Here is a 16,839-nt window from a genome sequence, read left to right on the forward strand (position 1 = left end):
CATATTAATATATTATTTTTTAAAAAAAACTTAAATTAAACACAAACCAAACAAATCCTAAATACATGCTTATTGTTGAAAAATAAAACTGATATGTGGATAAACTTATGAGATCATGCGTTCAAACAACGCATTCAAACCTACCTAAATCTGTCACATCTAGTTTGTCTTAATATAATTTATCTTGTCGAATCTAATTTGCAAACTATTAAATTCAGTCAATTAAGTGGAATAGACACTTACGTAGTGTATATGTATATATATATATATATATGTATATAATCAAATCATACACGATATAACTATTTTAATCCAAAACAATATTAAAAGAATAAATAAATAAATAAACTAATAAAATCACAAAATAACACAAACAATATATTAAATACAAAAAGTACATAAAAATAACAATGCTAGCCAGCAAAAAGATCACATAATCTATACAAAAGAAGTCCAACTCTTACATACACATACATACGTAGTACAGTCTTAAAAGCAGGAGTGATCTGATCATAATAGTAATAGGAATAATATAAAGCAAATTGCAGTCACAAACTTAAACATAACTGATTTTATTTCATTACCATAAATAATCCTTACATCCCACCTCTAGTCGGAGATGAATCCTCCGGCTGTCCTACAGATGAGGCATCCGGCGCAGGCGGCGCCTCCTCCAAACAGCTCTTCGTGTCGTCGCTATTCATCCCCAGGCTCAATTTCTCGACTTCCTCTTGCGTGTATATGTGGATCTTTGTTACCACGTCGACAAAGTCGCTGCAAAATTCAATTCAAACCCAACCGAATTAAACTACCATTCCCTCTCATTTAATTTGAGAACTGAAACGGCTATTTCTATGCTGACAACACACAATATGAAAACAGATAATACACAATTTATATTAACATCATACTCCCTCCGCCCTGTAGTAAACTTCATGTTTGTTTGTACATATGAATTAAGATAAATTAATATTCTATACATATGCAATGTAATAAAGTAATGTAATACTACCTTTGTTTTAAAACAATATGGATATTTGGAATAAGCACGGAAATTAAAAATAATAGTATAATATTGATAGTACCAAAATATCCTCTACTTTATGTTGTGAAAAAATGGAAATAGTTTTGTAAAAAGGTGAAAAACTAGTTACCAAAAATGGAAATAAGACTTATGTTTTAAGACGAACGAAAATAGGAAAATGAGACTATTGTTTTTGGAACGAGAAGAGTATTTATTTTACTCTTAAAAATAATGTATAGAAGTAAAAAATAGGAATATTTTGATATTAAGTCGAAATTTACTTCTTAAAAAAAGAAATAAGAAGTTTGAAAAAACTAAAAATGAAAAGTAGTTGACGCTTGTTTTTATATGTACTGACTTAGGCAAATGCTGATTTGTCCCTTCAACACATAAACCATTCAAAAAAAACGAAAGGGACTTACCGCCAGGGATCGTCGCCAACCACCATCATGTCGCTCTCGCTATCAGTGTACAATATGCGCCATCCATAGTTCGGGTCCCGCAAAAGACCTTCCATGCTAAACAGCCTCTCGAGCTCACCCAACAGGTCGTCGTACCCGTGCAGCCTCGACAGATCGATGGCTCGTCCAACCAGGCTGCCTTGTTTGTGAACCTACAAAAAAAGAGTCGAGAATCATACACCCAACTTACATACACAATCTTTCATGTTCATTCTCCCGAAAAATCGCAATCTCACCTTTGTACAGCTCCTCTTACCCAAACCCTGCAATGCAAGCACACCCGGATCGTCCATCAACGAAATTCCAAATAATTTACACGTCGGCGCCTTCTCTTTCGAATCATCGTCGCTTTTAAAATGAAGCACCGATGTTTGGGGTGTCAACGAGTTCTCCATTGCTATCGGTTCGTTCACCATATTTGCCGCTCGACTCATATCCGCTGTAGCCCCCGACAAAACATGATTTCCAGTCGGATAAGACGGAAAGCTTGAAAACACGAGAGGCCCTTGTGCGGCACCGGCTCGGAATATTCCCTTGTGAGGAATAGTAATGTTTCTCGCACCTTCGGAAGCTAGTGGATAGAAGCTTGGTGACGGGGTTGACACCGGTCTTTGATGTGGGTTGTTATAAACATTATAACCGAGTTCGGGTTTCGACCACGCCAGCCCGAAGTTCGGATCAGCTTTTCCAGCTAGAGACCTCAACGAGCAAATTTCTTGACCTTGCAAGACCTTAGGAAACCAATTGGATTCCAAATAGCCTGTGAAAGTGGTGGGCGCGTGGCTTCTTATAAACTCGCCGTATTTGATCTTTTCCATACTGTTTGGCGCAGAATTCGGCTTTTCGAAATCGAGGTGGCCGGTCACCCGATCACTTCTGTAGAGAGGTGATACTAAACCTACATTTTCTTGACCTTGCAAGACCTTGGAGGATCTCATGGATTCCTCAAAGTCGAAAAGAGCACCCCTTCCTGGTACAAATCGGAAGAATTAGACGTATGTTGCAAAATCATTAATCATTCGAACATTTTATAGTTTTTATTGAATGGAAAGATAAGCACCGGTAATCGGGTTGCCAAGTGAGGTCACTTGCAGACTCGACCTCAGTTTCTTCATTCTAGGTGAGGACTGAACGCTGAGAGGCGTATAATTACCTGAGAAATCAATGTCCCATGGAGAAACACGTTCTCGGTGATTATTCATAATATCTTCGTCCCAACGGACCTGTCGGGATGCATCAGATGCAACTGTGTTAGTCAAGAAAGGAACCCGTGTCGAAACTCAGAAGTACTTAATATTAATTGAAGATAAATTATAGTATTCGATATTATGTTTGAGATGATCATTTAACCATTAGGCATCTCCATTTTGAGTTTGGCCATCTGTAGGGATCGATATCGCTGACTCCAGTCACCACTCCACTCAACCTGCAAAAGCAAATTTGATTAAATTCATCGAGATGCATCTCAATTTACGGGTATTCTAGTTGGTTTACGGGTTCACCTTCTTTCCGGAGAGTCGTCAAAATCAAATCTCATTTTGAATCTTGTACCAGCAGGTATATGACTAGCCATACACTTGTCGTATTTCTCGTAGGGTACAATAAAATCATTGTGACCCTCTCTGCAACAGAAGTGCTACAAAATAGGTAATCCAACCAAGAAGTGTAGCATAAAATCATGTACATCAGGATAAACGAGAACACGAGAAAATAAAAAGAAAACATGTATTAATATCACGATACATTCATGTTTGGGGTTGCCTACGGTTCTAGCAACCTGTTTACAAATCATTTCATTTTCCCCAACCAGAGCACATGAAACCTTTTGGTTGTACATGAAATTGGTAATCACAAATACTCACATCTATTTCAACACAAGATAAATATTCTTTTTCGGCAAAAACATGCTAAATTTCATCCAGGACTTCATAATATAGATAACCATCATAAAACCATACATCCCATTGATCGGTTTAGGCAGCACATGTGTCATATACCATTTGCAAACAAACTTTGAACGGAAAATAGATCATCATTTTCAAGAATGTTTATACAAGAAGCAAACCCACAAGTCATCCTCGAGATCATTGAATCTCAAAGCCTGTTTGGCCTCAATCAAACACCTGCCCCATTAGGGGACACTGCCTTTTTACTTGATTCTGACTTCTAATTTATTATTATTATTATTATTTAATCTTGGATGTAAGAGACCATATGTATCAATAGTGTCATGCCCTATAATCCCATGGTGACGAGTTGTCTTTTCATTTCCGCCACATCAAAAGTACTTCTATAACAAGTTTATTATTCATATAACAGGTCTAAGTCATACACATTTCGGTATTGATTAACAAAAACATGCTGAGAATTGGTCCAAATAAGGGATAGACTAACGTTCCATCAAGAACATTATGGTGAACTTTTTATCCCACATAAGACAACACAAATTTATCTAAACTTTCACATTTTTGCTATCATAGAATCAACAACAGAAATACCAGAATCTTTTGAGAAAATCCTTAACAAGCATGCATTCTCTTGAATGATTTCACTCTCCAAGATCACAAAAATCAAAAGAGCTGAATCCAGATATTTGAGTATTAAGTCAGGTAGTTTCGTCATCGTCAAACAAACATTCTCAACGTGTTTCAATGCAAAATTTATATCAAGCAATAATCAAAGTATTACCACATCTTCAACCATATTAATCAAAACCCGAAGAAGAAATGTCATTCTATCTTTTCCTATTCCTAATTTAAGTTTTTTGCAGCTGGATATAAGATCGAGGCCATCAAAGAGTACCTTGGGCTGTAGAATGCAGAAAATGGGCTATGTGTTGACAAAGCATTCGCTACTGGAGCGAGTACGTTAGGATAAGAGCTCTGATTTTTAATGATTGAATCAGGAAGACCATTTATTGGCCGAGCAGCTCTTCTAATCCCCAGATGCAGATCACCTCCTTCTCCCCTTCAATATCAGATAGCATGATTTAAAGAAGAATTTCTAGCAATAGAAAAAACAGGTGAAACTATATTTTTACAGAAGGAATGATGAGGTCCGGTTGGATATTTTCTTGTGGTTGCTCGAGACAGTTATGTTTTCTTAATTTATTTGCTAGGAAAAAAAAAAGGATGCATAGTGTCTGTGAATCGGGTACATAATCAAGGGTGAGCATCAAATTTGAATTACATAAGTTTAGGTAGTTTGAATGTAATATTCATTCTACAAAATATTCAGTGCTTTTCTAATATGAAAATTCGGATCGAATCAGCAATGCAACATATCGCCAAACACAATACTGAAATAGGCATAAGAACTTGCACAAGACATTATAAGTTGTGATTTGAAAATGAACTCATTAAACTTAGCCAGATTACCCAGGCATAATATTTTTAAGAACACTTTTGAAGTTATATAATGCCCACAATTTTCATGTTTCGCAATGCAAATTCAGTGATGATTAACGCATGTTTGTGGATATATATGTGCAGGAATGTGTATGTGTACATAAGTATGTGTGTAACTATGTATGTATTTCTGTAATACAGAAGCTGCTCCCTAATTGAAGCCAACAACATATTCACGAAGAACTTGTACCCGGAATTCATGCTTGCACAATAAAAGGCTTGTATTGTGTCTATATAATTTCTATTTACTCAGATAACTCAAAGGTCCATATGAAACAAGGCTTCTTTCCTACACAGTTCTTGAATAGCATAGTTCAAGTTCAGATGAAAAGGCACCTCAGAAACAGAACAGCATCACCCGATACAAGATTCTTTTGGCTGACGAAAATGCTCCATCCTGTAGTAAGCAAATGCCTCCTTGGCTGGCCTACATGGAAGAGTTTCTCAATCAGCATAAATACACCATTTAAAATCAATAAAGAATCGAAATTTCCACCTCTGTAAATGTGCCTGAATTTCCACTCGACTCCATGAAGGTCTTTTGCTATAAGCTCCTGGGAAGGCCTTTGTTCTTTATAATCCTGCAACCAAATTTGCAAATTAATTCCAAACAACAATTCCCAATACAGCTAAAATGAATTAAAACATAAGTAAAGATAATTGAACACATCTCCTCGTAAACTTATTACATCGAGTAAGTGATGGAGATCAAAGTGGACTCTCACCAAAGGTGGGAAGCAATCTTCAGCAGCTCTTCGAGGAACAGAGAACCCCCCATGAGTACTGGTATCAGAAGCAGTAAGCGTTTTGCAGAACATATGGGAAGTCGATTTCGCAGGCACCACACCATTCCTGTCCTCGGAGAAACCCGAATTTTCATTCTCCTTGCCTTCCAATTTCACCCCTACCAACTGCACAAATACTTCAACATAGTCCATAACTGGAATGGCAAGTCTTGTGAGTTTCCACAAGATCAAAACTATATTGGAGGACACAACTACTGAAAATTGGCTATAAAAAAAAGGCGTCTGTAGTTGCAGAAATTGCAAAATCAACAAACAAGATTTTCAAGATCAAACACACAACCAAGAAAGTGTTCAAATCAACAGAATAATACCTCTGGCAAAGGAAGGAGATGCAGCTGAGTATACACCTCATCATTTTCCTTGCTAGCCTGTATCAAAAAATTAATAATTCGATAGAAAATCAAGAACAAACTAAATGTACATATTCAGCACTGATATACATACAAGTAGCTTAACATCCAAAACCCTGCAAAAGATCTGGGGAGGGAGATCCAAAGTAGGCATCTCCATGGGTGGAAAAGGTGAGGCAGAGGCAGCCTGTTCCATGTGACCTTGAGGAAAGTAAACAACTACATTCCCCTTCTTGGGTAGGCTTGTGAGAGGACCTGAACAGGCATGCCAGAGCTCCAAATACATGGAGGATTGAGGAGGAGACGCTGTACAAGAAGAACCCCAAAAAACAAAAAATTCTTTAGAGATTTTGGGAAATTGAAAGACTGTACAAAAAAAAAAGAGAACCCCGGGAATTTCTTATTACCTTCCCCTTTCTCAGATTCCTCTCCATCTACACATGCAGCCTTCTCCTCCTCACCCAAATCATGATTCAGGTCGATTTCCATGAAATCCTCCAATTAATTGCGAAATTTTCTCCTAGGCTACTGGAATTCAGTGTAGCAGCAGAGGCAACATTACACGAAGAAAGGGCAAAGAGGCAAAAGGCATTTGATAGGAAATTAATGAAGCGAGTGATTAAAAACTAGGTAGCCCTTTTGGACAGGAAGACAAAAGGGGCTTTTACAAGAACCCCAATACCAACAGACATCATAGTTGCTTGTAGGAATACAAAGAGAAAAAAGAGAGAGCAAATCAATGGCAGTTCCCTAATTTTGTAAAAAGATGAGATAGAAAGAGAAAGAGGGGCATCAATCAAATAATAACTAGAAATTCAAAGTATGATTCCTCCCCCATTTCTGAGCTCCGTGAAGGGGGAGCAGCCGCAGCAGACATGGACAATTGCTTGGCAATACAAAAGGCAAAAGAAGCCAATGTGGGAATGCCCCTTTTGACTGTTTTTCAACATACATACGAGTGTGTATGTATCTATCTAATGAGTGAGAATCAAGAACAGAGACGAAGAGAGAGATAGAAAGAGATGAGTGTGTGTTATTTGGAGGGAACAAGTTAAGACAGTACAGAACCCACAGCCATAGCTCTGCCCCACACCCACTCTCTTTTCTCTTTCCCCTTTGCTTCATTTTTGCTTTGCATTAGCTTTTACCATTTTTCAGCCCCAGCAAAAAATATATATATTTATATATTTTTCTTGATTAGTGTTCTTATATATATATATATATAATTTTAAAATTCTTGAAATACCCTTTTTCTTAAAGGGGACATAACAGAGACAGATGTATTTTAGTTTAGCCAATAAAATAATTTAGAAATGCATTTTAAGTAATAAAATAATTGGAAACAGGGGACAAATACAAACTAACCTGAAGAAATATCTTCTTTGTGTTGGAATACAGTTTTATTTATTGTGAAGTAGTATTATTATTTTTTTGGTAAATTTTACTTTTTTGTGTGTTGATTGAAAGAATACAAACAGGAGCCATAGCAGACAGAAAATGAAATTAGATTGAAGCATTTGTGGACAGCTCAGCTCATCCACAACAACAACAACAATAATAATAATAATAATAATAATAATAATAATAGAGGATAGGATAGAGGGTTTGGATTTGATGTGTCACTTACTAAAATAACATCTTTTTGTTCAATATTGTTGCTTTATTTGATCACTGCAATCTTACTCAACTTTCAACCAAATCATCTCATCCCATCATTCACCGCAACCAATTTTGGACTTTGTTTTAAAAAACAAAAAAAAGGAAAAATGAATGGACTACTTCCTGCATTTGATGGGTAATTTTGGGTATATCTGATTTGGGAATTATTTGGAGGGGTATCTAAAAAAAATTAAAAATAATAGTAATAATAATAATGAAAGGTTTGACCAAGAATATAGGTGCGTTTCTTTTGTTACTTGTTACAAGCTTTAAATTGTAGTTGAAATTTTTATTTTTTAGTAGAATAATAATAAGTTGGATTATAGTATGCTACATATTTGATTAAAATACATATTCACTGTAAATATTGAAATTTTATATAATAGAAATAATTTGAAAAAGATAAGAAATTATATATATATTTATTCAAGAACTATATAGATAAAAGTTATAAATTTATGGTGTTAATTCTATGTGAAGAAAATTTAGAAATAGTGGAAAATAATCTATATTTATTTTATTTTATATTTGAAAAATTTTGTGGAAACTTGGTTTAAAGTTTAGAAATAGTGAAAAATTAAATTAAAATAATCTTAACATAAAATGGTGTGCTATTTTGAATGAAATGTTTGGTTTTTGTATAATATGATAAATAAAAATATTTATTTTACTTTAGCGTGTACAGAATTTGATTTATATATTATATCAGTTTGGTATAAAGAAATAATTGATTAATATGGTTAGTATAAAATATAAATAGTATAGACATGTTTTACCAAATAGATACACGACAAGAAGGCATATTACTTTAAAGAAACTTATATGTTATTTTTGGGAAGAGCTTTCTATCTTATTTATTTTATCAAATTAAATAATAGAAGTTCATTAGATGTCACATGTCAATTAATGCTCATATTATTGACAGAAAAAAATAAATATATATATATATATACTATTTATTTAATGAAGATTTTGTTCACCCAATAAATTTTATCTAACACGATTTTCTTATAAATATTAATAAAAATAAAATATATGTACACATTTATGTGAAACTAATTAGAATACACATTATTTATCTAAAACTTTTAATATCATGTTAGACGATATAAATGATCATCTTACCTAAATAGTTACAGTTATATATGACATGACTATTGGGTTACGAATTTTTTCGAATTTTTTCATGCTAATCTTATGCTTATTTTATACTCCCTCCGTTCACAAACTAATATCCTACTTTTCTATTTGGGACGTCCAACAACTATTGTCCTATTTCATTTTTTAAACAAAAATTTTATATTTTTACCCTATATTTATTTATTACTTTTAATTTTTATCATACATTTAAGGGCAAACTTGTCCATTTATAACAAAAAAGAAAATCCCCTAAAAAATTGTGCAAATATACTTTAGGACAATAAAAATTGGACGGATGAAATATTTAATATATGTATGTTACAGTTGCACTTATATCATAAATAATGTTTATACATAAATTACATTTTTCAAGAAAAACAATAGATTAGATAACACAAATAAAAAGATAAAACACAACCATTGTAATGGTTATAATTATGGACAAGATTTAATCATCATATTGTCTCCAAATATTAAAATAAAAGTTGTAGTTAAAAAACGACCCATCATCCATTGGAGCCTTCATTATAATCATGTCAAAAAGAAAACATTAATCTTTTTACATAATGCAAGGGCCTACCACATAAGTAAGTGCCACTTTTATTTATTTTTTATTATTATTTTTAACTATTCAGTAATTAAATATTATCAAATATTTATTTTAAAGATATTTAAAATTGCTTTATATTAACTATACATACAAACATAAAAATTTTGTTACAATGATCATTTTTAAAACAAGAAATCAAATTTTAAGAAAAGAAAAGAAAAATCAAATCTTATTTTCAAACTAAAAGATATTAAGGTCGCGTTTGATACAATAAATGAAATTGAGTAGAAAATAAGTATCAATTCTCGTAAAACAGAGAATTCAGTTGAAAAATGTAAAAAAAAAATGTAACTATATAAATGGATCAAACAAAAATAAATGATTAACCGGATAAAAAAAAAGTTTTAACGAATGAAAATTTATGAAAAATATTTTTAATGACTTTTTTTTAAAAAAATTATAAATTATATACGATGTTTTTTAAAATTATGTTTTAGTACAATTTCTTTAAAAAATTGTAAAATTTAAATACTTTAACAATAAATTACAAGTTCAACCCCCACATCACCAGGTCATCCTTACCGGACTACAATTACATATTTTGATTGTATATAAAGTTAAATGTTAAAAAAAAAAAAAAAAAACTCAAATTCATTTCCACTTATCTAATTTCTCGCTAATTGATATAGTAAAAAAATATTGGAAATGAATTAATCTCCATCCAAATGTATTGGGAGGAGAAGGTCAATACTCAAGGATTTCGGGGCAATTGCCACTCAAGTCCAACTTTTTATAATTTGATTAATATTAAAATATCTTATTCATTTTGTCCTTTTGTAAAATTATATTTATTTTTTGCATTATTGTATATAATATTAAAATTATTTTTATATTTGTATTAATTTTTTGTACAAATATTATTCTATTAGTATTTTAAGACACAAATATAAATATATTTGCAATTTTTTCTTAATTTATACCACATTTTGATATAATAATTAAAATTCGAAGATCAGTACACAAAAGTATATAAGATCCTGAAAGTCGGACGTATATAGTATTTATTTTTTATAATTTTATTAATATTAAAATATGATATTTTTTTAATGCAATCTTATATAAGTATTGTTTAAAATTGTTTAAATTTGTATGTATTTATGTCATTGTCTTTTTATTTAAACTTATTAATTAAATACTCTCTCCATCTCAAACACCGTGTTTGCTACACTGTAGAGACTGTATTTTAGGAGGGGTGTAATTAGTAGATAATTAAGAATGTATTAGTGAAAATAACTATCATATAATATAAATAAATATAAATTAAGATTAAGATAACTAATTAGTTTAATTCAAATTAAAAAAAAAAAATTAGAATGAGATTAAAGTGTGTAATCATTTTCCAAAAAAAAATAGCATAGTACGTGAGACGGACAGAAATGACAACATGAAGATGGTATTTGGGACGGATGAACTATTAAAATAAATTATAGATATCCACTAGTGGCGCAGGCAGGTGTTAGCAGTTAGGGGTACGCATGCTTTTAATATGCCATACGATCGATCTACTCTTAGTCTTGTCACAACTCTCAACTCACTCTCGCTCTCCCACGCGTGCCCCTCACGCCCCTCATTTCGACTTTTCTATACTTGTGCGAATTTGTGCTGTCTTGTCATGTCACGTCATGTCGAGTCCTTGTGTTACGTTAATGTTGCGTTTTATTGTATTGTGTTGTCTTCTCCTTCACGGAAATAATTGAACTTTACTTTCTTTTTTAAATAAAAATGTCTTTATATTTAATAATAAAGAATAACTGAAAAAATTAAAATTAATAAATTAATATTCCCTTCGTCCCACGTAATTTGTTCATATTTTCTATTTTCGTTTGTACCACGTAACTTGTCCTTTCTATTTTTGGAAATATAATTATGTATTTTAATAGCATTTTAAATTTTATAATTTTCTTAATTTTAATTAAATTTTTTACTTATTTTAATCTATAATTATTTTTACTAAATAATAATTATTTTTACTAATACACTACTTAATTATTTACTAATTATATTTTACCTAAATTCTCGTGTCTACGGTAATACACCCATATTACATGGGACGAAGGGAGTACGTTTTTAATAATCATAATACTTATTTTTCAAAATTTATAATAAAATTTCTAAAATGAAAAATAAATTTAATTTATAATAATTCATAATTAATAATACTCCTTCCGACTCATAAGTAAGTATCCATTTGTTTTTTGCACGTAGTTTTATAAATATTAGTATTATATTAGAATATAATAGGAATAAAGTAGAAATAACTAAAATAACCTTATTAGTACGTGAGATATAAAGGTAATGACATTTGTGTAATATATTGTAAATTGTAAGAGTATTTGTAATGTTAGGTAGATAGTACAGTTATTAAAAAAAATATATATACTTTGTTATGAGGCGGACTAAAATGGAAAATAGATACTTTGTTATGGGACGGAGGGAGTATACTAAATGCTATTTAAAAATATTGATATTTTAACTAGAAATTTTTTTAAACAAACATCAATAATTTATATAAGTAATACATGACTTTTAGTTAAAATAAAATATTTAAAAATAATATATATTTTTAATATTTAAAATTATAAATGTTAGGTATAACTATTAATATTAAAATATTATTTTACATTTTTTAAAATATACAATTTTAATTATTTTTAAAATTTTAAATAACTTCTTTAAAAAAAAATTATTGAATTATAAAAACATATAAAAAATAATTTAAACAAATAAAAAAAAAAGAAAAATGAGCATGATGTAGAACGTAGTAATATTAAAAATAAGACGGTGAACATACCTACAACATAGTCATATTAAGAATATGATCGTGAACATTAGCATAAATATATTTATTTTCAAAATATGGCCTTAAACAATAAACATGAATACGGTCATATTCTAGTTCACTTTCATTTTTTTTAGTTGTAATGCAAAAATATTTTCGTTTCTTTTACTAATAAAAAAAATACTATAAAATAAAAATTTATATTTTTACTAATATTTTGTTAAAATTTATATTCAATCAAATAAAAAAAATACTTCCTCTATCTCGGTGAAAGAGTAGCTTTTGCTTTTTATAAGTTGATTTTTTAATATTAATATTATATTAGATTATAGTAAAAAAGATAAAAATATTCCTATTAGTATAGTGTAATATAAAGTAACGACATTTGTGTAATATATTGTGAATTTGAATGATATTTATTATGTTAGGTAAGTAGTACAATTACTAAATTAGAAAATAATAATTTTATTTTGTGACAGACGAAAATAAAAAATGACAATATTTGAATAGGACGGAAAGTATATTAATTTTAAACATTAATTTGAATAAGTGCGTGGTTAAAGAAAAGGGTGGGGCAGAAAGGCTAATTTTGTCTTGCATCTAATGGGCCGTATCACGTGGCGGTGGGGAATGGATTCCGTAAAATTAAATAGCCCGAAAAAAGAGCAGACTCATCACTCATGTCATGTCATTAGGATGAGGTGTCGTCATCTGTCACACTACTCACTCACACGCTGACACAGTGACACACCCCTCTCTCTCTCTCCTTTCGTTTATTTATTATATTTATTTTCTAATTTTTATTTCTTGCACTGCACCTACTTTATTATGACTTTTTATTTTGTCCCACCCGCTTACACTTGGGTGTGTTTGTTCGACGGATTTGATTAGATTTTTACTATTTATTTTATTTTTTTAAAAAAATCAAATTAAATATATATTTTTTTTATTTTTTATATTATACTCAAAATTAATTTTACATTCAAAATATCACATCAACACCTATTTATATCACATCGTACAATTATTCAAATTCAAAATTTTTACTATTCAAATCTCAACTTAAAATTCAAACCCCCAAACAAACACACCCTTGAGGGATTTTGTGGGATTTCTACTATTCCCACAAAAATTTTCCTCCAAAAACATCAAATCAAATATTTATTTTTCATTTTTTATATTATACTAAAATTTAATTTTACATTTAAAACATCATATCAATTCATATTTATATCACATCATACAACTATTCAAATTCAAAATTTTTACTATTCAAATCCCAATCCAAAATCCAAACCTTCAAACAAACACACCCTTGATTTATTACTTCTCTTTAAATATTTATATACTTTGTTCTGTAAAAAATACTATTTTATATTTTTATTTATTTTAAAATAACGAATATCCTTATAATTTATAATATATTATACAACTATTATTATTTTTATAATACATCGTACTAATAGAAATATTTTTTATCTTTTTTATTATAAACTAATATAATATTAATATTTAAAAATTTATATGAAAAAGCAAGCCATGCTTTTTCTTTCTTTTTTTTTTTTTTTTTTTCGAGAAGGAGGGAGTATTAAATTCACATTAAGTAAAGGAAACTTAAGCATTTGTTTCCTTTGATAAAATCATTTTTTTTTTAATTTGAACTCTTTGTTTTTTTAAAAAAATATATTACCTTCGTCCACTGTCAATTTATTTATTTGCATTTGATGTCATTATTTTTAACATTAAAAATATTTTTATATTTGTATAATTTTTTTTACAAATTTCATTACATTAGTATTATAAGACATCAATATAAATATTTTTGTCATTTTTCTTATTTGTACTATATTTTGATATAATAATTAATATTCAAATATTAATATAAAAAAATAAATAGATAAATTCCGGATGGATGAAGACAATATACTTTTTTTTTTTTTTAACAAAATATCCCATCAGTTGAGGAACAAAAGCCAACGCTGAGATGAGAGCTCTCTACTCTAGCGTGTTTAATTTTAACTAAGATTTTAGTTAATTTTATATTATTAAATTTTATATAGTATTTGTTTAACATTATACAGTATCAGATATTATTAATTAAATTAAATTAATTTAAATCTGAAAAAAGAAACACAGTGATGTAATGTAGTGTATACAGTGATATTGGTGTGTTATGAAATGGTGCTTTCTTTCGGACCATATCTGTGGGGCGAGCGGTGGGGTCCCCCTTTCACATGTCGCCTTCATCGTACCCCCCACCCCACCCACCCCACCCTACCTAATATCTATCTATCGTTCTAAATCACCTGCCTTCTCGATTATACGAGCTATTTTTTATTTACCTATAATTTTTATTGGATTTCGAAAATTTTCGTAAAAAAAATAATATATGAAAAATCATCTTTTTATCACATGAAATATATATATATAAATTATACAATATTTTAAAGAATATAAAAAATATTATACAATTATTAAAGTACAAAAAAATTATGTTGAATTTTAAAATCATAAGTAATTTTGCTTCTTTTAAATATATATATATATTTAATAATTTGGTCGATCTAAAAATAATCTTTTCCTTCTAAGTATCGTGGCTATGTTATTATTTTTGTCCTTTTTATATCTTATCTCATTTTATTTTTTCTAAATAAAATAAATATACATTTTTCAATTATATTTTAAATTTTATTATCTATAATTTTTAAATTTTAATTAGAATAACTGATTGTTTTAATTTTAATATATAATTATTTATATTATATTATAGTAATTTTTATTTTATTTTTTAATTATTTATTAATTATATACTTTTTATTTTTTTGTGTTTACAATAACAATTTTGTCTTCATTATAATTTTGAAAATAATAGAATTAATTAAAAAAAAGGTGTATTTTTGTGGATTTTTACTTTTTTTTTTAAATATTATATTAAAAATTATTTTTCAATATTATTATACTAAAAAATAAATTATATTCAAAATATTACATTAATATCTACTTATATCACAATAAAAACTCTTAAAATTTAAGTTCAAAAATACTCCATTCGTCCCACATAATTTGTCCCTATTTTTTATTTTCATTCGTCCTACATAATTTGTCCTTTTTTTTAAAAAAATTAATTATACACTTTAATCATATTTTAAAATTTTAAATTTAATTTTTTTTAATCTTAATTAAACTATTTAGTTATCTTAATTTTAATCTTAACCAATAATTATTTTTATTAAATAATAATTATTTTTACTAATATATTTCTTAATTGCTTATTAATTATATTTTATCTAAATTTTCGTATCTACAGCAATAGACCCATATTAGATGGGACGGAGGGAGTAAATAACAAACAAATGTGTGTTCTCAATTATACCCTACATGAGGGTTAGGGCTGCTGCTTGTATCAATGCTCCAAAACAAAACCACACAAAATTATATATATATATATATAAATATATATATTGACGACAGACAAGACATTTCGGAATTGTAACATTCTGCTGTACTACTCCAACTCTCAAGTGGATACAATAATAATAATTAATAATAATACATAATAATAATAATAATAATTATTATTATTATTATTATTATTATGCAGGCTGTATTTTCTCGAGGGATTATATATACATATAAATATTCATTGTTTTTTATAAATAAATAAATTCATCAATTTATCTTCTCTGGAGTAAATTCGAGTGTATTTATTAGAGCTGCTGTGAAGAGTTTTGGAGTTGGACTGGTCAACTTCTTTAGGGTTTGATTCTTTGACTTTGTTTTTTTGTTTATTTAAATGTTGTAAAAAAATTTTGATACTTTTATATATATATATTTATATTTATATTTATAGAACATTAAATCAAAATAAAAAATTTTAATCATCGTAAAACACACTGCAAGACTCCCATAAACACGTTTTAACAAGCCCTTGAATGTGTCGTTTAGGCTCCATTTATTTAAAATTTATGTTTGGTTTATTTATATTATTTAATTTTGCTGTTTTCCTAAGGTGTGTTTGTTTGGAGGATTCTCTCTACATAAAATATCAAATCAAACACTTATTTTTTTAATATTATATTTAAAAAAATTTATACATTCAAAACATCACATCAACACCTATTTATATCACATCATATAACTATTCAAATTCAAAATTTTTACTATTCAAATTCCAATCTCCAAACAAACACACCCTTAATATAAACATATAGTTTTTTTTTTTTTTTCTTGTAATGGCTCCGTTCATTCAGCATTTTTAAGATAAATTGATTTTATTTGTGGGTGTAAGAAATTGTATCAAAACTATAAAATTAAATATTTGCTTTTTTCAATGACTATCTGAATAAATATATATTTTTTAGATTTTCGTAAAAAATATTTTGTGTTATTATTATTATTTTTAAAAATCACAATTAAAAAGTAGTGTTAAAGAACATAATCATTATTCATCCACTATTTTTTTATATAGAAAAAAATACAAAATAAACATATTAGTGAGTGTATATATATATGTGTATTTTGTGAATTAGTATTGAGATTTTCCATAATTATATATATAGATATATGTTTTAAAAAGTAATTAATTTGAAAACACGGTTGCACT

General features: G+C 28.7%; 1 protein-coding gene across 2 annotated transcripts; it reads right to left on the reverse strand.

Annotated features, from left to right (window-relative positions):
- Positions 1-357: 357 nt before the first annotated feature.
- Positions 358-7,131, reverse strand: LOC127259995 (auxin response factor 4). Of its 2 annotated transcripts, none has more exons than XM_051287616.1 (13): positions 6,456-7,131; positions 6,143-6,354; positions 6,010-6,066; positions 5,618-5,803; positions 5,389-5,473; positions 5,229-5,319; positions 4,288-4,452; positions 2,988-3,107; positions 2,836-2,911; positions 2,639-2,708; positions 1,722-2,455; positions 1,447-1,637; positions 358-774 (listed from the first exon to the last, which is right to left on the reverse strand). In XM_051287616.1, the coding sequence occupies exons 1-13, from the start codon at positions 6,535-6,537 to the stop codon at positions 597-599; spliced, it is 2,247 nt and encodes a 748-aa protein (XP_051143573.1). In that variant the 5' UTR covers positions 6,538-7,131; the 3' UTR covers positions 358-596. The 2 variants fall into 2 exon arrangements, with proteins under 2 accessions (XP_051143573.1, XP_051143572.1); XM_051287615.1 differs by having other exon boundaries at positions 2,546-2,708.
- Between the last annotated feature and the right edge of the window lie 9,708 nt (positions 7,132-16,839).

This window comes from Andrographis paniculata, unplaced genomic scaffold (assembly GCF_009805555.1).
Source record: "Andrographis paniculata isolate CXL003 unplaced genomic scaffold, ASM980555v1 Contig60END, whole genome shotgun sequence".
Classification (NCBI taxonomy): Eukaryota; Viridiplantae; Streptophyta; class Magnoliopsida; order Lamiales; family Acanthaceae; genus Andrographis; species Andrographis paniculata.

Bases quoted from the DNA above. Each gene is read 5' to 3' on its own strand.
- LOC127259995 (XM_051287615.1), bottom strand. From the start codon at position 6,537: ATGGAAATCGACCTGAATCATGATTTGGGTGAGGAGGAGAAGGCTGCA. The intron at 2,709-2,835 runs GTTAAATGATCA...GCATCCCGACAG, and splicing joins CAAAATGGAGATGCCTAATG to GTCCGTTGGGACGAAGATAT. The intron at 775-1,446 runs GTAAGTCCCTTT...TGAATTTTGCAG, and splicing joins GTTGGCGACGATCCCTGGCG to CGACTTTGTCGACGTGGTAA.